General features: G+C 51.5%; 1 protein-coding gene across 1 annotated transcript in view; it reads left to right on the plus strand.

Annotated features, from left to right (window-relative positions):
• The window catches only part of LOC140402501 (uncharacterized), a 58,541-nt gene extending 36,277 nt beyond the window's left edge, over positions 1-22,264 (plus strand). Inside the window, exons 6-8 of the mRNA XM_072490344.1 lie at positions 8,254-8,556; positions 19,554-19,636; positions 20,998-22,264. Coding sequence (XP_072346445.1) covers positions 8,254-8,556; positions 19,554-19,636; positions 20,998-21,063 — 452 coding nt within the window. The 3' untranslated portion in view covers positions 21,064-22,264. The remainder of the gene's footprint in view (positions 1-8,253; positions 8,557-19,553; positions 19,637-20,997) is intronic.
• Positions 22,265-22,864: the final 600 nt, after the last annotated feature.

Below are 22,864 nucleotides of genomic sequence, written 5' to 3' on the forward strand. Positions count from 1 at the left end.
ACCACCCAAAGCTGCAGACTGGCTGGCGGTCAGCACCACCCAAAGCTGCAGACTGGCTGGCGGTCAGCACCACCCAAAGCTGCAGACTGGCTGGCGGTCAGCACCACCCAAAGCTGCAGACTGGCTGGCGGTCAGCAGCACCACCCAAAGCTGCGGACTGGCTGGCGGTCAGCAGCACCCCCCAAAGCTGCGGACTGGCTGGCGGTCAGCAGCACCACCCAAAGCTGCAGACTGGCTGGCGGTCAGCAGCACCACCCAAAGCTGCAGACTGGCTGGCGGTCAGCAGCACCACCCAAAGCTGCAGACTGGCTGGTGGTCAGCAGCACCACCCAAAGCTGCAGACTGGCTGGCGGTCAGCACCACCCAAAGCTGCGGACTGGCTGGCGGTCAGCAGCACCCAAAGCTGCAGACTGGCTGGCGGTCAGCAGCACCCAAAGCTGCAGACTGGCTGGCGGTCAGCACCACCCAAAGCTGCAGACTGGCTGGCGGTCAGCACCACCCAAAGCTGCAGACTCGCTGGCGGTCAGCACCGCCCAAAGCTGCAGACTGGCTGTCCGACCTCTCGGAATCTCCCCAAATGGAGAAAATCAAATTCGCCGTCCGAGGGTCAGACGACGGCTTCCACAGAACATGGGAGCCATTCACCCAATTGTTCCGGGACCTGTTTGTGGCCAACGAACAAGCAGAAGAATAGCCAGGTAGCCAAGAAACAGGGGAGAGGAGCCAAAGCATGAGAGGGAGAGACAGACCGGGGGGGGGGGGGGGGGGGGGGGGGGGGGGGGCACGAGCGGGGAGAGGGAGAGATAGACCGGGAGAAGGGTGGGGATAGACCGGAAAGAGGGAGAGATAGACCGGGAGAGGGGGGGGGGGGGGGGGGGGGAAGAGACAGGGAACAATAGAGGAGAGCCAGGGAGGGGGGAGGCAAGGAGACATTAACAAATTTAACGTCCAAAGGAACAGAGAAAACGGGGAAGACGGGAGGGCCGCAGAAGCGGAATGAGATGACAACGGCAGCGAACTCCGTCTGGGAGAAGCAAGGGACGACAACATTATGAACAGATGCCTACTTATGTGTGTAAATAATTTTGCCAAGTGTACAGAGCTGCTGCTGTTGAGCGGGGGCATAATACCGTCCGGTGGCTTCTCAGGGAAAATTAAAACGTCAGCAGCAGCGACCCAGAGGGGAGTGGGGGTGAGGGCTCCGTTGGGAGGGTGTGGGAAGACTGAGGCGCGTGGGGTCACGTCTAGTCAATTGCTGTTGTATATTCTCTGATTGCACTATGTTAATGTTCACTCTATTTTGCTGTGTTAGGATTATTACTATTTATTATGAAAAACATTGCAAAACTTTAATTAAAAATATTTGTTTTTAAAAGGAAGTGAATGGTATGTTAGGCTTTGTCAGCAGAGAATTGGAGTCCAGGAGCAGCAAAATCTTGCTGCAAATTGATAGAACTCTGATTAGACCAAACCCCGAGTGGTTTGTGTCGATGTGGTTCCTTATAGAATCACAGAATCACCGAGTGCAGAAGAGGCCCTTCGGCCCATCGAGTCTGCACCGATGCATGAAAAGCACCTGACCTGCCCACCTCATCCCATTGGCCAGCACTTGTCCCACAGCCTCGAATGTTACAATGTGCCAAGAACTCAGCCAGGTACTTTTTACAGGATGTGAGGCAACCGCCTCCACCACCCTCCCAGCCAGTGTGTTCCAGACCGTCACCACCCTCCCAGCCAGTGTGTTCCAGACCGTCACCACCCTCCCAGCCAGTGTGTTCCAGACCGTCACCACCCTCCCAGCCAGTGTGTTCCAGACCATCACCACCCTCCCAGCCAGTGTGTTCCAGACCGTCACCACCCTCTGGGTAAAAACTGTTTTCCTCAAATCCCCTTCTTACCCGAGGAAGGATATTATTCCCATTGCTGGAGTTTACCGAAGGTTCACCAGACTTGTTCGTGGGGTGTCTGGTCTGTCTTACAAAGAGAGTTTGAAGAACCCAGACATGTATTCTCTCAGGATGATATAGACGGGCTGGTTAGAGGGCCAGAACAGCGGCAAGTGGAATTTACCCTGAAACGTGTGAGGTGATGCATTTTGGGAGGAGGAACAAGACAAGGGAATGTACAGTGAACGGCAGGAAAGGAGGAAGCACAGAGGACCCGCGGGATCTTCGGGTTCATGTCCACAGATCCCTGAAGGCAGCGGGACAGGTAGATAAGGTGGTTAAGAAGCATATAGGATACGTGCCATGGCATAGAATATAAAAGCAGAGAGGTAATGATGGAGCTGTATAAAACACTGCTTAGACCCTGGCTGGGAAACTGTGTACGGTTCTGGGTCACCACACTAGAGGTAGGATGTGATTACATTGGAGAGGGTGCAGAGGAGATTCACCAGGATGTTCCTGGGTTGGAGTGTTCCAGCTCTAATAATAATAATCTTCATTGTCACAAGTAGGCTTACATTAACACTGCAATGACGTTACTGTGAAAATCCCCTGGTCGCCACATTCCGGCGCCTGTTCGGGGACACAGAGGGAGAATTCAGAATGTCCAAATTACTAACAGCACATCTTTCAGGACTTGTGGGAGGAACCCGGAGCACCCGGAGGAAACCCACACAGCCATGGGGAGAATGTGCAGACTCTGCACAGACAGTGACCCAGCCGGGAATCGAACCTGGGACCCTGGAGCTGTGAAACAACAGTGCTAACCACTGTGCTACCACGCTCCCCTGGTTAGGCTGCGGTTTTCCATGGAGCAGAGAAGGCCGAGGGGGACCGGAGTGAGGTGTACACAATTTGAGGGACATGTAAAGGGTGGACAGGAAGAAACCTTTCTCCTCAGTTGAGGGGCCAATAATCAGGGGGCACAGATTTCAGACCAGCGGCAGGAGACATGGAGGGGATTTGCGGAAAAGCTTTTTCACCCAGAGGGAGGTGGGAATCTGGAACTCGCTGCCTGAAAGGGGGGTGGAGGAGGGACCCTCACAACATTTAAGTAGCGTTTAGCACTTGAAATGCCAAAGCAAACAAGACAACAGACCAAGTGCTGGGAAATGGGATTGGAATAGACGGGTGTTTGACGGCCAGCATTGACCCGATGGGCTGAAGGGCCTCTTTCTGTGTTGTGAAACTCTCTGACCCGATGAACTCTCACTGAAACCTAAAACATACTTAATGCAGAGACAGGCTCGATGTGGCTCAGGGTGGGCGTGGCTCAGGGTGGATGTGGCTCAGGGTGGGTGTGGCTCAGGGTGGGTGTGGCTCAGGGTGGGTGTGGCTCAGGGTGGGCGTGGCTCAGGGTGGATGTGGCTCAGGGTGGGTGTGGCTCAGGGTGGGTGTGGCTCAGGGTGGGTGTGACTCAGGGTGGGTTTGGCTCAGGGTGGGCGTGGCTCAGGGTGGGCGTGGCTCAGGGTGGGTGTGACTCAGGGTGGGTGTGGCTCAGGGTGGGCGTGGCTCAGGGTGGGCGTGGCTCAGGGTGGGTGTGGCTCAGGGTGGGTGTGGCTCAGGGTGGGTGTGGCTCAGGGTGGGTGTGGCTCAGGGTGGGTGTGGCTCAGGGTGGGTGTGGCTCAGGGTGGGTGTGGCTCAGGGTGGGCGTGGCTGAGCTGTTTTCCCGGGTTTGGGAGTCTGGAACCATGAGGCACAAATTCAAAATACGGGGAAGCCAGTTCGGGCCGAGAGGGAGGGAAACTTTAAAAAATGATAAACTGACAGAGTTGTGACTGTTTGGGATTCTCTACCGTTTTGGATGCTGTTGGGGGGGATGACCTCCCGGGGGAAGGCCCCAGCGGCCAGGTCTCTGGCACTGAGTCTGGCTCTGGGGCTCAGAAGGGAAGGGGAGAGAATAGAAAAGCAATAGTAGTAGGAGATTCAATGGTTAGGGGAATAGATAGGAGATTCTGTGGTCGCGAGCGAGACTCCCGGAAGGTATGTTGCCTCCTGGGTGCCAGGGCCAGGGATGTCTCGGATCGTGTCTTCAGGATCCTTAAGGGGGAGGGGAGCAGCCAGAAGTCGTGGTGCACATTGGTACCAACGACATAGGTAGGAAAAGGGGTGTGGAGGTAATAAACAAATTTAGGGAGTTAGGCTGGAAGTTAAAAGCCAGGACAGACAGAGTTGTCATCTCTGGTTTGTTGCCGGTGCCACGTGATAGCGAGGCTAGGAATGGGGAGAGAATGCAGCTGAACACGTGGCTGCAGGAATGGTGTAGGAGGGAGGGCTTCAGGTATTTGGATAATTGGAGCACATTCTGGGGAAGGTGGGACCTGTACAAGCAGGACGGGTTGCATCTGAACCAGAGGGGCACCAATATCCTGGGAGGGAGGTTTTCTAGTACTCTTCGGGAGGGTATAAACTAATTTGGCAGGGGAATGGGAACCGGATTTGTAGTCCAGCAACTAAGGTAGCCGATATTCAGGACGCCAAAGCATGTAGTGAGGCAGTGGGGAAGGGAACACTGACAAAGGAGAGTACTTGCAGGCACGGAGATGGGTTGAAGTGTGTATACTTCAACGCAAGAAGCGTCAGGAATAAGGTGGGTGAACTTAAGGCATGGATCGGTACTTGGGACTACGATGTGGTGGCCATCACGGAAACTTGGATAGAAGAGGGGCAGAAATGGTTGTTGGAGGTCCCTGGTTAAAGATGTTTCAATAAGATTAGGGAGGGTGGTAAAAGAGGTGGGGGGGGGGGGGTGGCATTATCAATTAGAGATAGTATAACAGCTGCAGAAAGGCAGTTCGAGGAGTATCACCCTATTGAGGTAGCATGGGTTGAAGTCAGAAATAGGAAAGGAGCAGTCACCTTGTTAGGAGTTTTCTATAGGCCCCCCAATAGTAGCAGAGATGTGGAGGAACAGATTGGGAAACAGATTTTGGAAAGGTGCAGAAGTCACAGTGTAGAAGTCATGTGCGACTTTAACTTCCCAAATATTGAGTGGAAACTCTTGAGATCAAATAGTTTGGATGGGGTGGTGTTTGTGCAGTGTGTCCAGGAAGCTTTTCTAACACAGTATGTAGATTGTCCGTCCAGAGGAGGGGCAATGTTGGATTTAGTACTTGGTAATGAACCAGGGCAAGTGACAGATTTGTTAGTGGCGGAGCATTTTGGAGATAGTGACCACAATTCTGTGACTTTCACTCTAGTAATGGAGAGGGATAGGTGCGTGCAACAGGGCAAGGTTTACAATTGGGGGAAGGGTAAATACGATGTTGTCAGACAAGAATTGAAGTGCATAAGTTGGGAACATAGGCTGTCAGGGAAGGACGCAAGTGAAATGTGGAACTTGTTCAAGGAACAGGTACTACGTGTCCTTGATATATCTGTCCCTGTCAGGCAGGGAAGAGATGGTCGAGTGAGGGAACCATGGTTGACAAGAGAGGTTGAATGTCTTGTTCAGAGGAAAAAGGAGACTTATGTAAGGCTGAGGAAACAAGGTTCAGACAGGGCGTTGGAGCTATACAAGATAGCCAGGAGGGAACTGAAGAAAAGGATTAGGAGAGCTAAGAGAGGGCATGATCAATGTTTGGCGGGGAGGATCAAGGAAAACCCCAAGGCCTTTTACACATATGTGAGAAATATGAGAATGACTAGAGCGAGGGTAGGTCCGATCAAGGACAGTAGCGGGAGATTGTGTATTGAGTCTGAAGAGATAGGAGAGGTCTTGAATGAGTACTTTTCTTCTGTATTTACAAATAAGAGGGGCCATATTGTTGGAGAGGACAGTGTGAAACAGACTGGTAAGCTCGAGGAAATACTTGTTAGGAAGGAAGATGTGTTGGGCATTTTGAAAAACGTGAGGATAGACAAGTCCCCCGGGCCTGACGGGATATATCCAAGGACTCTATGGGAAGCAAGAGATGAGATTGCAGAGCCGTTGGCAATGATCTTTTCGTCCTCACTGTCAACAGGGGTAGTACCAGGGGATTGGAGAGTGGCGAATGTCGTGCCCCTGTTCAAAAAAGGGACTAGGGATAACCCTGGGAATTACAGGCCAGTTAGTTTTACTTCGGTGGTAGGCAAAGTAATGGAAAGGGTACTGAAGGATAAGATTTCTGAGCATCTGGAAAGACACTGCTTGATTAGGGATAGTCAGCACGGATTTGTGAGGGGCAGGTCTTGCCTTACAAGTCTTATTGAATTCTTTGAGGAGGTGACCAAGCATGTGGGTGAAGGTAAAGCAGTGGATGTAGTGTACATGGATTTTAGTAAGGCATTTGATAAGGTTCCCCATGGTAGGCTTCTGCAGAAAGTAAGGAGGCATGGGATAGTGGAACATTTAGCCAGTTGGATAACGAACTGGCTAACCGATAGAAGTCAGAGAGTGGTGGTGGATGGCAAATATTCAGCCTGGATCCCAGTTACCATTGGCGTACCGCAGGGATCAGTTCTGGGTCCTCTGCTGTTTGTGATTTTCATTCATGACTTAGATGAGGGAGTTGAAGGGTGGGTCAGTAAATTTGCAGACGATACGAAGATTGGTGGAGTTGTGGATAGTGAGGAGGGCTGTTGTCGGCTGCAAAGAGACATAGATAGGATGCAGAGCTGGGCTGAGAAGTGGCAGATGGAGTTTAGCCCTGAAAAGTGTGAGGTTGTCCATTTTGGAAGGACAAATATGAATGCGGAATATAGGGTTAACGGTAGAGTTCTTGGCAATGTGGAGGAGCAGAGAGATCTTGGGGTCTATGTTCATACATATTTGAAAGTTGCCACTCAAGTGGATAGAGCTGTGAAGAAGGCCTATGGTGTGCTAGCGTTCATTCACAGAGGGATTGAATTTAAGAGCCGTGAGGTGATGATGCAGCTGTACAAAACTTTGGTAAGGCCACATTTCGAGTACTGTGTACAGTTCTGGTCGCCTCATTTTAGGAAGGATGTGGAAGCTTTGGAAAAGGCGCAAAGGAGATTTACCAGGATGTTGCCTGGAATGGAGAGTAGGTCTTATGAGGAAAGGTTGAGGGTGCTAGGCCTTTTATCGTGAGAACGGAGAAGGATGAGGGGTGACTTGATAGAGGTTTATAAGATGATCAGGGGAATAGATAGAGTAGACAGTCAGAGACTTTTTCCCCGGGGGGAACAAACCATTACAAGGGGACATAAATTTAAGGTGAATGGTGGAAGATATAGGGGGGATGTCAGAGGTAGGTTCTTTACCCAGAGAGTAGTGGGGGCATGGAATGCACTGCCTGTGGAAGTAGTTGAGTCGGAAACATTAGGGACCTTCAAGCGGCTATTGGATAGGTACATGGATTACGGTAAAATGATATAGTGTAGATTTATTTGTTCTTCAGGGCAGCACGGTAGCATTGTGGATAGCACAATTGCTTCACAGCTCCAGGGTCCCAGGTTCGATTCCGGCTTGGGTCACTGTCTGTGCGGAGTCTGCACGTCCTCCCCGTGTCTGCGTGGGTTTCTTCCGGATGCTCCGGTTTCCTCCCACAGTCCAAAGATGTGCAGGTTAGGTGGATTGGCCATGATAAATTGCCCTTCGTGTCCAAAATTGCCCTTGGTGTTGGGTGGAGGTGTTGACTTTGGGTAGGGTGCTCTTTCCAAGAGCCGGTGCAGACTCGATGGGCCGAATGGCCTCCTTCTGCACTGTAAATTCAATGATAATCTATGATTAATCTAGGACAAAGGTTCGGTACATCATCGTGGGCCGAAGGGCCTGTTCTGTGCTGTATTTTTCTATGTTCTACCCCAGAGGCCAGCTGATTCGGGTTGAGGTTTGGTGTGTGGGATCGGGGGGATTGGTGGTGGGGTGGGTGGGGGTTGGAGAGAGGGGTGTTGGGTCAGTGAATGAAATGAAAAAATGAAAATCGCTTATTGTCACAAGTAGGCTTCAATGAAGTTACTGTGAACAGCCCCTAGTCGCCACATTCCGGCGCCGGTTCGGGGAGGCTGGTACGGGAATTGAACCGTGCTGCTGGCCTGCCTTGGTCTGCTTTCAAAGCCAGCAATTTAGCCCAGTGAGCTAAACCAGCCCCTGAGGGACTGTGGAAGGGGAAGAGAATCTCGTGTGGGTGGGGGTCGGATTTGGGGGATACCATGGGGGTTGCTTACTGGTGGGTGGAGGGGTTTGTTATGGGGTCAGGAGTATGTGGACTGTCCGTGTGGGGACCAGTCTGGGTAGGAGTCACATTTGTATGATTGTGGAGGCTGTTCCGCCTCCTCTCTCTCATTTGCTGAATTATTGCTTTGATGTTGTGATTTTGTCCTCACTCAGTCTCCCTCTCTTTGTGTCCCTTATTTCCAGCTGATGCTGTAGTTCCAACTCCGCCACCCAGGCCACAGACCACTCTGCCGCTCAGACCACAGACCACTCCGCCACCCAGGCCACAGACCACTCCGCCACCCAGGCCACAGACCACTCTGCCGCTCAGACCACAGACCACTCTGCCAAACAGACCACAGACCACTCCGCCACCCAGGCCACAGACCACTCTGCCGCTCAGACCACAGACCACTCTGCCGCTCAGACCACAGACCACTCTGCCGCTCAGACCACAGACCACTCGGTCACACATTGCATCTTCAAATGCTGCATCATCATCATCAGGTACCAGCATTTGAACTGAAACTTCACCCGGAAAACTCCCGCAGCAATCATCAAATCCCCAACTGAGGGAGTGGCTTTTATTCCTTTGCAAGGAGTGAGTGAGGGGAGTGGGATGGAGTGAGTGAGGGGCGTTGGAGATGGAGGCAAAGGCTCCCCGAGAGGCCAGACTGATCTGATCCGATCCGTTCCGCTTCACTTCCTGAAATGCTTCCAGGTTGGGGTTATATTCTGTGGGGAGTTCCTCCAATTAGGATGGAGCTCTGCCTCCTAGTCACCTGAGCATTTCACACTGGTGAATCTCAGGCCTGTCACATGCAGGCTGTTTATCTCTGAGCTGCTGCTGTTTCTGGCTGTACCTCCGCTCCCGGACCTGGTCTGTTATTCTGTATGTCGGCTGCCTTTCCGGACTTTGAAGCCTGGACTACAGCAAGGGAGAGCAGTGCCACGAGCAGTTGGATGGAGTGCAGGGGAGAGAGAGGATAGAGTTTGTCTGCCAGCAGTTGTCACGCCTGGGACCTATACTTGTTACTGGCTGCCTTTTGGCTTACTGTCTGGGAGTGGAGCACGGGGCGGTTTTGATTGGCCCACTGTCAGGCTGAAAGTGGAGGAGAACGGACTCACTTTTGGAGTGGATGGTGTCTGGAGAATGGATGCTGGAACTGTGAGAGCAGCAGTGCGGTGGCCCAATTGAATATCAGCACTGCTGTACGAATGTTGGTTTTGTTTTATCGTTGGGGGATTACTTGGGTATTATTGTATTTTTATTCTGTATTGTTACTTTGGGCTTAGCAGCTGGGTGCTCGCCAGTTGCGGCACTCCGGCTTCTGTGCACCTGGGATGGAGGGGTCCTTCCTGGTGTGAGTCAGGGGGAGGCGTGTTCTCTCTCTCTCCTCACTGTGCTCTGCCTGTCCTTTCCCGGTGGACTGTGCTGCGTGCGGACTCCTCTCCACCAATGTGGGGCTGTTGCTGGAGTCGGGGGAGGGGGCGGGGCGGTTGTGCATGCACTGGCTTGAGTTCTGGCAGCTTTGCCTTGTACCAAATTGTTTGTTAGGTTTCTCATGGTATTTTGTCTTGTTTTTGTACAGGAAGTTCTCTCTCCCTGTCTCTATCTCTCTCTCTAGGTGTACAGGTCCACAGGTCACTGAAAGGGGCAACACAGGCGGAGAAGGTAGTCAAGAAGGCATACGGCACGCTTGCCTTCATTGGCCGGGGCACTGAGTATAAGAATTGGCAAGTCATGTTGCAGCTGTATAGAACCTTAGTTAGGCCACACTTGGAGTATAGTGTTCAATTCTGGTCGCCACACTACCAGAAGGATGTGGAGGCTTTAGAGAGGGTGCAGAAGAGATTTACCAGAATGTTGCCTGGTATGGAGGGCATTAGCTATGAGGAGCGGTTGAATAAACTCGGTTTGTTCTCACTGGAACGACGGAGGTTGAGGGGTGACCTGATAGAGGTATACAAAATTATGAGGGGTACAGACAGAGTGGATAGTCAGAGTCGTTTCCTCAGGGAGAGGGGTTAATTACTAGGGCGCATAGGTTTAAGGTGCGAGGGGCAAGGTTTAAAGGAGATGTACGAGGCAAGTTTTTTACACAGAGGGTAGTGGGTGCCTGGAACTCGCTGCCGGAGGAGGTGGTGGAAGCAGGGACGACAGGGACATTTAAGGGGAATCTTGACAAATACATGAATAGAATGGGAATAGAGGGATACGGACCCCGGAAGTGTAGAAGATTTCAGTTTAGACGGGCAGCATGATCGGCACGGGCTTGGAGGGCCGAAGGGCCTGTTCCTGTGCTGTACATTTCTTTGTTCTTTGTTCTTTGGTTGTTCTTTGTTCTCTCTATCTTGCTGTCTCTCTCTCTCACACATTCTCTCTATCTTGCTGTCTCTCTCTCACACACATTCTCTCTATCTTGCTGTCTCTCTCTCACACACACATTCTCTCTATCTTGCTGTCTCTCTCTCACACACATTCTCTCTATCTTGCTGTCTCTCTCTCACACACACATTCTCTCTATCTTGCTGTCTCTCTCACACACACATTCTCTCTATCTTGCTGTCTCTCTCACACACACATTCTCTCTATCTTGCTATCTCTCTCTCACACACGCACACATTCTCTCTATGTTGCTGTCTCTCTCTCTCACACATTCTCTCTATCTTGCTGTCTCTCTCACACACACATTCTCTCTATCTTGCTCTCTCTCTCACACACACACGCATTCTCTCTATCTTGCTGTCTCTCACACACACAAATTCTCTCTATCTTGCTGTCTCTCTCTCACACACAATCTCTGTATCTTGCTGTCTCTCTCTCTCTCACACACATTCTCTCTATCTTGCTATCTCTCTCTCTCACACACATTCTCTCCATCTTGCTGCCTCTCTCTAACACACATTATCTCTATCTTGCTGTCTCTCTCTCACACATTCTCTCTATCTCTCTATCTCTCTCTCACACACACATTCTCTCTATCTTGCTGTCTCTCTCACACACACACATTCTCTCTATCTTGCTGTCTCTCTCTCTCACACACATTCTCTCTATCTTGCTATCTCTCTCTCTCACACACTTTCTCTCTATCTTGCTGTCTCTCTCTCACACATTCTCTCTATCTTGCTGTCTCTCTCTCTCACACACATTCTCTCTATCTTGCTGTCTGTCTCTCACACACACATTCTCTCTATCTTGCTGTCTCTCTCTCACACTCACATTCTCCCTATCTTGCTGTCTCTCTCTCTCACACGCATTCTCTCTATCTTGCTGTCTCTCTCACACACACACTTTCTCTCTATCTTGCTGTCTCTCTCTCACACATTCTCTCTATCTTGCTGTCTCTCTCTCTCTCACACACATTCTCTCTATCTTGCTCTCTCTCTCACACACACATTCTCTCTATCTTGCTGTCTCTCTCTCTCTCACACACATTCTCTCTATCTTGCTCTCTCTCTCACACACACATTCTCTCTATCTTGCTGTCTCTCTCTCTCACACACACATTCTCTCGATCTTGCTGTCTCTCTCTCACACACATTCTCTCTATCTTGCTGTCTCTCTCTCACACACACTTTCTCTCTATCTTGCTGTCTCTCTCTCTCACACACTGTGGTAGTATGCATTAGGGGTCATGTGGGACTGTGAAACCGTGATGCTATTAGCTGACAGATCCCGGGTCCTGGTTGGCTGTTGATCCCTTGCTCCGCCCTGAAGGCGGAGTATAAGAACCTGGGCTTCTCCCCGCAGCTCCAGTCTGTTGCTGAACTGCGGGGAACAAGTCACGCTTAATAAAGCCTCATCGACTTCATCTCTATTCGTCTCTCTCGTAAGTCATTGTGCGCTACAATTTATTAAGCGTGCTTAAAGGACTATGGAGCTCAGGATCGCCCCAGAATGCCTGAGGATCAGCCCCCACGCAGTGAACGCGGCAGCAGTTTTTAAACACTGGCAGGCTTGTTTCGAAGGCTACCTCCGAACGGCCCCCGGCCGGATCACAGAAGACCAGAAACTACAGGTCCTGCACTCAAGGGTAAGCCCGGAAATTTACCCTCTCATAGAAGACGCAGAGGATTTCCCGACGGCGCTCGCAGCACTAAAGAGCGTCTACGTTCGCCCAGTGAACCAGGTCTACGCACGCTACCAACTCGCAACGAGACGGCAAAGTCCCAGAGAATCGCTAGAGGAGTTCTACGCCGCGCTGCTAATTTTGGGACGGGGCTGCGGCTGCCCGCCGGTAAACGCGACTGAACACACGGACATGTTAATTCGCGATGCGTTTGTGGCAGGTATGAACTCTCCCCAAATCCGCCAAAGACTTTTAGAAAAAGAGTCGCTAGGACTCTCAGAGGCACGGGCCGTTGCAGCTTCCCTAGATGTGGCCTAGCAAAACGCCCGCGCCTGCGGCCCCGACCGCCCGGCAGTCCCTTAGGCTCCGTGGACCCCCGTCGCGACAAACCCCCTCCCCCCCCCTCCCTCACAGGCTTGCGCGGTTAAGACACCAGATCATCCCGGGGGGGCCCGCTGCTATTTCTGCGGGCAGGCGAAACACCCCCGGCAGCGCTGCCCGGCCCGTGCAGCGACTTGCAAGAGATGCGGGGAAAAGGGCCATTTCGCGGCTGTGTGCCGGTCCCGGGGGGTCGCCGCTGTCCCCGGAGAAGAAAGAGTCCAGCGCATCCCATACGCTCCCCAACCCCCCCAGCGCCCCATGTGCGACCCGCGGGCGCCGCCATTTTGGGTCCCGGCCACCACGAGGGGAGGATGGGCGCCACCATCTTGTGACCCCCCAACCACGTGCGATCCATGTGGGTGGCCATTTTGTCCACCCCCGACCACGTGCGATCCGTGGGGGCGGCCATTTTGTCCACCCCCAACCACGTGCGATCCATGGGGGCGGCCATTTTGTCCACCCCCGGCCGCGTGCGATTCATGGACGCCGCCATCTTGGTTGACAACAATGGACCCCAGCATCGACGGCTCCACGGGGTCCGAAGAAGACGCTGAGACACTACGACCACATCTGGCCTCGGTGACGCTGGATCAAGCACGGCCCCGGACGCTCCAGACGACGACAACAACGGTGCTGATCAACGGACACGAGACACCTTCCCTGATCGACTCCGGGAGCACCGAAAGCTTCATCCACCCCGACACGGTAAGACGCTGTTTTTTGACCATCCGTCCCAGTACGCAAAAGATTTCCCTGGCTGCAGGATCCCACTCCGTAGAGATCAAAGGGTTCTGCATAGTGACCCTAACGGTGCAAGGAAGGGAGTTTAAAAACTACAGGCTCTACGTCCTTCCCCAACTCTGCGCGCCCACATTACTGGGATTAGATTTCCAGTGCAACCTGCAGAGCCTAACTTTCCAATTCGGCGGCCCAATACCCCCACTCACTATCTGCGGCCTTGCAACCCTCAAAGTTGAACCACCATCCTTGTTTGCAAACCTCACCCCGGATTGCAAACCCGTCGCCACTAGGAGCAGACGGTACAGCGCCCAGGACCGGACATTTATCCGGTCCGAAGTCCAGCGGTTGCTGAAGGAAGGCATAATCCAGGCCAGCAATAGTCCCTGGAGAGCACAGGTGGTAGTAGTAAAGACCGGGGAGAAGCAAAGGATGGTCATAGACTATAGCCAGGCCATCAACAGGTACACACAGCTAGATGCGTACCCTCTCCCCCGCATATCCGACATGGTAAATCGGATTGCCCAATATAAGGTCTTCTCCATCGTTGACCTCAAGTCCGCCTATCACCAGCTCCCCATCCGCCCAAGTGACCGCAAGTACACAGCCTTCGAGGCAGATGGGCGACTATACCACTTCCTCAGGGTCCCATTTGGCGTCACAAACGGGGTCTCGGTCTTCCAACGGGAGATGGACCGAATGGTTGATCAACACGGGTTACAGGCCACGTTCCCGTATCTCGACAACGTAACCATCTGCGGCCACGATCAGCAGGACCACGACGCCAACCTCCAAAAATTCCTCCAGACCGCAAACGCCTTGAACCTCACATACAACGAGGACAAGTGCGTGTTTAGCACAAACCGGCTAGCCATCCTGGGATACGTAGTGCGCAATGGGATAATAGGCCCAGACCCCGAACGCATGCGCCCCCTTATGGAATTTCCCCTTCCCCACTGCTCCAAAGCCCTGAAACGATGCCTGGGGTTTTTTTCATATTACGCCCAGTGGGTCCCCCAGTACGCAGACAAGGCCCGCCCACTAATACAGACCACGACCTTCCCCCTGTCGACAGAGGCTCGCCAGGCCTTCAGCCGCATCAAAGCGGATATCGCAAAGGCCATGATGCGCGCCATCGACGAGTTCCTCCCCTTCCAGGTCGAGAGCGACGCCTCCGATGTAGCTCTAGCGGCCACCCTTAACCAAGCGGGCAGACCCGTGGCCTTCTTCTCCCGAACCCTCCACGCCTCAGAAATTCGCCACTCCTCAGTGGAAAAGGAAGCCCAAGCCATAGTGGAAGCTGTGCGACATTGGAGGCATTACCTGGCCGGCAGGAGATTCACTCTCCTCACTGACCAACGGTCGGTAGCCTTTATGTTCGATAATGCACAGCGGGGCAAAATCAAAAACGACAAGATCTTAAGGTAGAGGATCGAGCTCTCCACCTTCAACTACGAGATCCTGTAGCGTCCCGGAAAGCTGAACGAGCCGTCCGATGCCCTATCCCGCGGCACATGTGCCAACGCACAAATAGACCGTCTCCAAACCCTCCACGAGGACCTCTGCCACCCGGGGGTCACTCGGTTCTACCATTTTATAAAGTCCCGCAACCTCCCCTACTCCGTGGAGGAGGTCCGTACAGTCACAAGGAACTGCCACATCTGCGCAGAGTGCAAACCGCACTTTTTCAGGCCAGATAGAGCGCACCTGATCAAGGCTTCCCGCCCCTTTGAACGCCTCAGTCTGGATTTCAAAGGGCCCCTCCCCTCCACCGATCGAAACACATACTTCCTGAACGTGGTGGACGAGTACTCCCGTTTCCCTTTCGCCATCCCCTGCCCCGACATGACAGCGGCCACAGTTATTAAAGCCCTTAGCACCATCTTCACACTGTTCGGTTGCCCCGCATATATCCATAGCGACAGGGGGTCCTCCTTCATGAGTGACGAGCTGCGCCAGTTCCTGCTCAGCAAGGGCATAGCGTCGAGCAGGACGACCAGCTACAACCCCCGGAGGAACGGGCAAGTAGAGAGGGAGAACGGCACGGTCTGGAAGACCGCCCTACTGGCCCTACGGTCCAGGGATCTTCCAGTTTCACGGTGGCAGGAGGTCCTCCCGGACGCTCTCCACTCCATCCGGTCGCTGCTGTGTACCACCACAGTGTACCACCAAACGCCTCATGAGCGCCTCCTTGTCTTCCCCAGGAAGTCCTCCTCCGGAACGTCGCTGCTGACCTGGCTGGCGGCCCCAGGATCCATCTTGCTCCGGAAACATGTGCGGGCGCACAAGTCGGATCCGTTGGTCGAGAGGGTTCATCTCCTCCACGCGAACCCGCAGGACACCTACGTGGCGTACCCCAACGGCCGACAGAACACCGTCTCCCTGCGAGACCTGGTGCCCGCCGGCAACAAGCACCCGCCCCCCCCCGACAACCATCACCCCCTCCCTGCCACCGGCGCACCCCGCGACCGCCCCCTTCCCGGGAGGATCGGTCCTCCTCCCATGTCCGACCAGGAGTGAAACAGAAGCAGACACCGAAAAGCTCCCGGAGACGACAACGCGGGAACAAGCACCTGCACCACCACCGGGACCGAGGCGATCGAAAAGGAAGACAAGACCGCCCGCTCGACTCGTGGCATCGGTGTAACACAAGAATGTTGTGGACTTTAACGAGAATGTTCTTTTTCCTCTTACGAATATTGTAAATAGTTCACAAACCCTGTACATAGCCCAATGTAGGGCAAAGTGTAGAGCATTGAAAGGACATGCCAAAAATGTTCTCCTCCCAGGACCAGCCTTGTAAACCCCTACCACCATGTGAAGCACCACCCCGCCGGGTTCATTTTTAACAAGGGGTGAATGTGGTAGTATGCATTAGGGGTTATGTGGGACTGTGAAGCCGTGATGCTATTGGCTGACAGATCCTGGGTTCTGGTTGGCTGTTGATCCGTAGCTCCGCCCTGAAGGCGGAGTATAAGAACCTGGGCTTCTCCCCGCAGCTCCAGTCTGTTGCTGAACTGCGGGGAACAAGTCACGCTTAATAAAGCCTCATCGACTTCATCACTATTCGTCTCTCTCGTAAGTCATTGTGCGCTACACACACATTCTCTCTATCTTGCTGTCTGTCTCTCACACACACATTCTCTCTCTCTTGCTGTCTCTCTCTCACACACACACATTCTCTCTATCTTGCTGTCTCTCACTGACACACACACATTCTCTCTATCTTGCTGTCTCTCTCTCACACTCACATTCTCTCTATCTTGCTGTCTCTCTATCTCACACACATTCTCTCTATCTTGCTGTCTCTCTATCTCACACACATTCTCTCTATCTTGCTGTCTCTCAGACACACATTCTCTCTATCTTGCTCTCTCTCTCACACACACACATTCTCTCTATCTTGCTGTCTCTCTTACACGCATTCTCTCTATCTTGCTGTCTCTCTCTCACACACATTCTCTCTATCTTGCTGTCTCTCCCTCTCACACACATTCTCTCTATCCTGCTGTCTCTCTCACACACACACACATTCTCTCTATCTTGCTGTCTCTCTCTCTCACACACATTCTCTCTATCTTGCTGTCTCTCTCACACGCATTCTCTCTATCTTGCTGTCTCTTCCTCTCACACACATTCTCTCTATCTTGCTGTCTCTCCCTCTCACACACATTCTCTCTATCCTGCTGTCTCTCTCACACACACACACATTCTCTCTATCTTGCTCTCTCTCTCTGACACACACACATTCTCTCTATCTTGCTGTCTCTATCTCTCACACACATTCTCTCTATCTTGCTGTCTCTCTCACACAAACACATTCTCTCTATCTTGCTGTCTCTCTCTGACACTCACATTCTCTCTATCTTGCTGTCTCTCTCTCACACACTCTCTCTATCTTGCTGTCTCTCGCTCTCACACACATTCACTCTATCTTGCTCTCTCACACACACATTCTCTCTAACTTGCTCTCTCTCTCACACACACACACATTCTCTCTATCTTGCTGTCTCTCTGACACGCAATTTCTCTATCTTGCTGTCTCTCTCTCACACACATTCTCTCTGTCTTGCTGTAAGTCTCTCACACACAAATTCTCTCTATCTTGCTGTCTCTCTCTCACACACATTCTCTCTATCTTGCTGTCTCTCTCTCACACTCTCATTCTCTCTATCTTGCTGTCTCTCTCTCTCACACACATTCTCTCTATCTTGCTGTCTCTCTCTCACACACATTCTCTCTACCTTGCTGACTCTCTCTCACACATTATCTCTATCTTGCTGTCTCTCACACACAAATTCTCTCTATCTTGCTGTCTCTCTCACACGCATTCTCTCTATCTTGCTATCTCTCTCACACACACGCATTCTCGCTATCTTGCTGTCTCTCTCTCACATACATTCTATCTTGCTGTCGCTCTCTCACACACATTGTCTCTACCTTGCTGCCTCGCTCCCACACACATTCTCTCTATCTGGCTGTCTCTCTCTCTCACACCCATTCTCACTATCTTGCTGTCTCTCTCTCACACACACATTCTCTCTATCTTGCTGTCTCTCTCTCACACACATTCTATCTATCTTGCTGTCTCTCTCTCACACACATTCTCTCTATCTTGCTGCCTCTCTCTCACACATTCTCTCTATCTTGCTGTCTCTCTCTCACACACATTCTCTCTATCTTGCTGCCTCTCTCTCACACATTCTCTCTATCTTGCTGTCTCCCACACACACATTCTCTCTATCTTGCTGTCTCTCTCTCACACACACATTCTCTCTATCTTGCTCTCTCTCTCTCACACACACACATTTTCTCTATCTTTATCTCTCTCTCTCACACACACGCATTCTCTCTATCTTGCTGTCTCTCTCTCACACACATTCTCTCTATCTTGCTGTCTTTCTCTCTCACACACATTGTCTCTATCTTGCTGTCTCTCTCACACGCATTCGCTCTATCTTGCTGTCTCTCTCACACACACATTCTCTCTATCTTGCTGTCTCTCTCTCACAAACATTCTCTCTATCTTGCTGTCTCTCTCTCACAAACATTCTCTCTATCTTGCTGTCTCTCACACACGCATTCGCTCTATCTTGCTGTCTCTCTCACACACACATTCTCTCTATCTTGCTGTCTCTCTCTCTCACACATTCTCTCTATCTTGCTGTCTCTCTCTCACACATTCTCTCTATCTTGCTGTCTCTCTCTTACACACACACATTCTCTCTATCTTGCTGTCTCTCTCTCACACACTCTCTCTATCTTGCTGTCTCTCGCTCTCACACACATTCACTCTATCTTGCTCTCTCACACACACATTCTCTCTAACTTGCTCTCTCTCTCACACACACACACATTCTCTCTATTTTGCTGTCTCTCTGACACGCATTTTCTCTATCTTGCTGTCTCTCTCTCACACACATTCTCTCTGTCTTGCTGTAAGTCTCTCACACACAAATTCTCTCTATCTTGCTGTCTCTCTCTCACACACATTCTCTCTATCTTGCTGTCTCTCTCTCACACTCTCATTCTCTCTATCTTGCTGTCTCTCTCTCTCACACACATTCTCTCTACCTTGCTGCCTCTCTCTCACATATTATCTCTATCTTGCTGTCTCTCACACACAAATTCTCTCTATCTTGCTGCCTCTCTCTCACACATTCTCTCTATCTTGCTGTCTCTCTCACATACACACACACTCTCTATCTTGCTGTCTCTCTCACACGCATTCTCTCTATCTTGCTGTCTCTCTCACACACACATTCTCTCTATCTTGCTCTCTCTCTCACACACACGCATTCTCGCTATCTTGCTGTCTCTCTCTCACATACATTCTATCTTGCTGTCGCTCTCTCACACACATTCTCTCTATCTTGCTGTCTTTCTCTCTCACACACATTGTCTCTATCTTGCTGCCTCGCTCCCACACACATTCTCTCTATCTTGCTGTCTCTCTCTCTCACACACATTCTCTCTATCTTGCTGTCTCTCTCTCACACACATTCTCTCTATCTTGCTGCCTCTCTCTCACACATTCTCTCTATCTTGCTGTCTCTCTCTCACACACACACACACACACATTCTCTCTATCTTGCTGTCTCTCTCTCACACACACACACATTCTCTCTATCTTGCTGTCTCTCTCTCACACACACACACATTCTCTCTATCTTGCTGTCTCTCTCACACACACATGCTCCAAACAGACCTGTTGGACTTTAACCTGATGATGTCAGACTTCTTGCTGTGCACACACATTCTGAGCTGTGATTAGTGTGTTTAACATTCTCATGCTGTGATTGTTGTCTTTAGGAGTTAACGGCAAAGAGTTTAAACTGGTGATCAAATTAATGGGAGACTTTGATCTTGCATCGATTCAGAAAATCATTCTGGAGGTGAGAAACTGTTCTGCGATTAAATATTGACACCAACACCTGCCTCTCACTGCCTGAATTCAGAGATCAGGAGTCTCCACGTCACATACAGCAGCTCCACTCCCCCTCTGCTCACCCTCATATTACCCAGGCAGCCCTCCTGTCCCCTGGAACAGGTTTGATGGGCTGAGTGGCCTCCCCCTGTTGTTGTGTTGGTGTCAGAGCCTCGACAGTGTAACTAAAGCAGGGGCTTTGTCACAGTCAGTCCCATTGGGCTGATCTCCTCACACAACAAGGGGCAGAATGAGATGTGAAGCAGTCCCACATTGCACTGCTGACCCCGGGGTCACCCCCTCTCTCTCTCTCTGTCATTCTCTGTCTCTGCATCTTTCCCTCACTCTCTCTGTCCTCTCTGTCTATCTCTGCTGGTGCCTCACTCTCTGTCTGTCCTCTGTCTCTCTCTCTCACACACTCCCTCTCTCACCTTCTCTCTCTCTCTCTCTCTCTCAATCTCTTGCTTTGTCTCCATCTGCCCATCTTTTACTTTCTGTTATGTATCAGAGTAACAGCATTGGCTGGTGTAATATAACAACCGAATCCCTCGAATCGCGACAGTGCCGAGGGAGGCCATTCAGCCCATCACGTCTGCACCGAGCCTCGGGATGAGCTCCCTATCCCGGCCCACTCCCCTGCCCTCTCCCCGTAGCCCCATAACCCCATCTAACCTGCACATCTTTGGACTGTGGGAGGACACCGCAGTACCCGGAGGAATCCCAAGCAGACACGGGGAGAACGTGCAAACTCCACACAGTCACCCGAGGCTGGAATTGAACCCGGGTCCCTGGTGCTGTGAGGCGGCAGTGCTAACCACTGTGCCGCCGTGCCACCCACGTGTTAATGTCACGTGTTACGCAATGACAGAATCGGAGCGCTCTGTGGGCTTTTGTGGAGTTCACCAGTGTGCCCTGTCTGAGCAGCATTTTGTAAATAAACCCCTTGCACCGTGTGTCACCTCTGATTCTCTCGCTTTGGGGCTACAACAAAGATTATAACACCTTCTCTCTCTCTCTCTCTCTCTGCTCCTGTCTGCCCCACTCTCTCTCTCCTTCCTTCTTTCCACTCCAGTCTCTCTCTCTCTGCCTGATTCTGTCTCCCACTTTCTCTGTTACTCTCGCAGCCTCTCCCACACTGTCTGTCCCTGAATCCATTTCTCCCTCGGATCTTTCCATTCCAAATATTGGCAGCAATTTGCCCCGTTCCTTGCAGCCTGTGCCGTTCCAGCCAGTGATTGGCAGTGAAGGTGGCTTTTTGTCCCCAAACACTACCCCACATTCCCCCCACCCTCACTGCAATATTAATCATTTCTCCTGTCTGTGATGTAGCTGAAGCTGTCGCTCAGGAATCGATTCCCGGATCTGGACCTTCATTTGAGTGTCGGAGACGATTAGCTCTGGGCTGTGGCTGCTCCAGAAGATTGAGGGTGATGAATTGTACCAGTGAGCACCTAGTGACCTGTGTGTTCACAGCTTGGCTCAGTAATAGCTTTCCAATGTTCAGCAGCGAGCAAAGGGTTAATCGCTCGCTGTGTTAATGTTACATCGTGATTGATTCTTCTTCATATTGGGGAATGTGGGAGCTTTTAGTTTTTGCTTTGTGGAATAGGGAATTATAACGTCCATGTGGAACTCCTGACCACTGGGCTGTGGGACAGAGACTGACCCCAAATGACCCTTTTTAACCTTCTGCTGAATGAGAGGATTTTATAAAGATCTGTGTCCAGTTGCTGAATTCAGAGATTTGTCAGCAGCGAGAATGGGTGTCCAGACAACAGTGAATCCCAGCACAATCTCTGGGTAGAGATCATCCTTTCCCTCAGGGTTCCTCGACAATGGTGTTGTTGGGACAGAATAAAATCCAGGATTCTTGTTTCCTTCACAGGAACACATTCTGTTGATCAAAGTGAAATATTTGATAACTGATCCCAGGAGCTCAATGAAACAAGGGAGGGGATCAGCTTTTCCGATATGTGGTGGGTCCAATCAGATCCTCCTTATCTGGAGGAGCGATATTCCTGATGGAGCAGAGAGCAATGTGTTCCCACCGTCACTCATGTCAACCAATAGACCCGGTGGAAATGTCCTGTTGGTCACAACTGTGCAGCGTGAAGCTGGAACCTGCTCGTGTGAGGGAGCCATGATCAGGACTAATATCCGGGAAAACTCCTGCAGACACTGAACTCTCAGCCAGTCAGGCAGCGGCTGTGGAGAAAACCCCAGTTTCCTGTTTGAGCGCAATGCTTTGGCTCCTGACCCTGAAACAGTAACTGGGATTCTCTCCAGTTACTGCCTGACCGCCTCAGCATTTACAGCTCACTGGTTTGTCTCTTGTTTCTATTACACAATCAGGTCTGTGAGCTTCCCATTAATGGACTTTCACAGCCACAAACCTGTGGTCAGAAAGGTCTCGAATGAAGCAGTCGACTGTCCCGAGGATTGGGATTGTGGGGAGTTTGTTTCACTGAATATTAAGCTGAGAAGTGTAAGATGTTCGAATCCCTCACCATCACATGTGGGCTGATCGGTTAAGCGGGTGTTTCAATGTTATTGCATGAAGTGTGTGCTCAATAAATCTATAAATGCTTGACCACAAGGTGTGAAAGGTGTTTCTGTTGGAGAAATGTACAGATGATCTGATTGGGAGTGAAAACCATCCTGGTCCAGATTGAAACTCATTCTGACGCTGAGACTGACATTTGGCTTGTTCCTCCCAGTGGGATCTTTCTGTGCCTCTGTCCTCCAGCTGCTTCATCTTCCTCTCTCTGCTTCAGCCTGGCATTTTCCCAGGGTCTCTGACAATGAAAGCTCGCAATTTTGAAGAACTAAAGGGATAGGAGCAGGAGGAGACCATTCGGCCCGTCAAGACTGTTCGGCCATTCAAAACCATCATGGCCGACCTTGGGCTTCACCTCCACTTTCCCGGGCCACTCCCAACAAAGAACAAAGAAAAGGCCCTCCAAGCCCGTGCCGACCATGCTGCCCATCTGGCCTAAAACCTTCTACACTTCCGGGGTCCGTATCCCTCTATTCCCATCCTATTCATCATGTATTTGTCAAGATGCCCCTGAAACGTCACTATCGTCCCTGCTTCCACCACCTCCTCCGGCAGCGAGTTCCAGGCACCCACTACCCTCTGTGTAGAAACTTCCCGCACACATCCCTTAATTTTGAGACCAACAATCTGTCTCTCCCC

Source organism: Scyliorhinus torazame, chromosome 25 (genome assembly GCF_047496885.1).
Source record: "Scyliorhinus torazame isolate Kashiwa2021f chromosome 25, sScyTor2.1, whole genome shotgun sequence".
Classification (NCBI taxonomy): domain Eukaryota; kingdom Metazoa; phylum Chordata; class Chondrichthyes; order Carcharhiniformes; family Scyliorhinidae; genus Scyliorhinus; species Scyliorhinus torazame.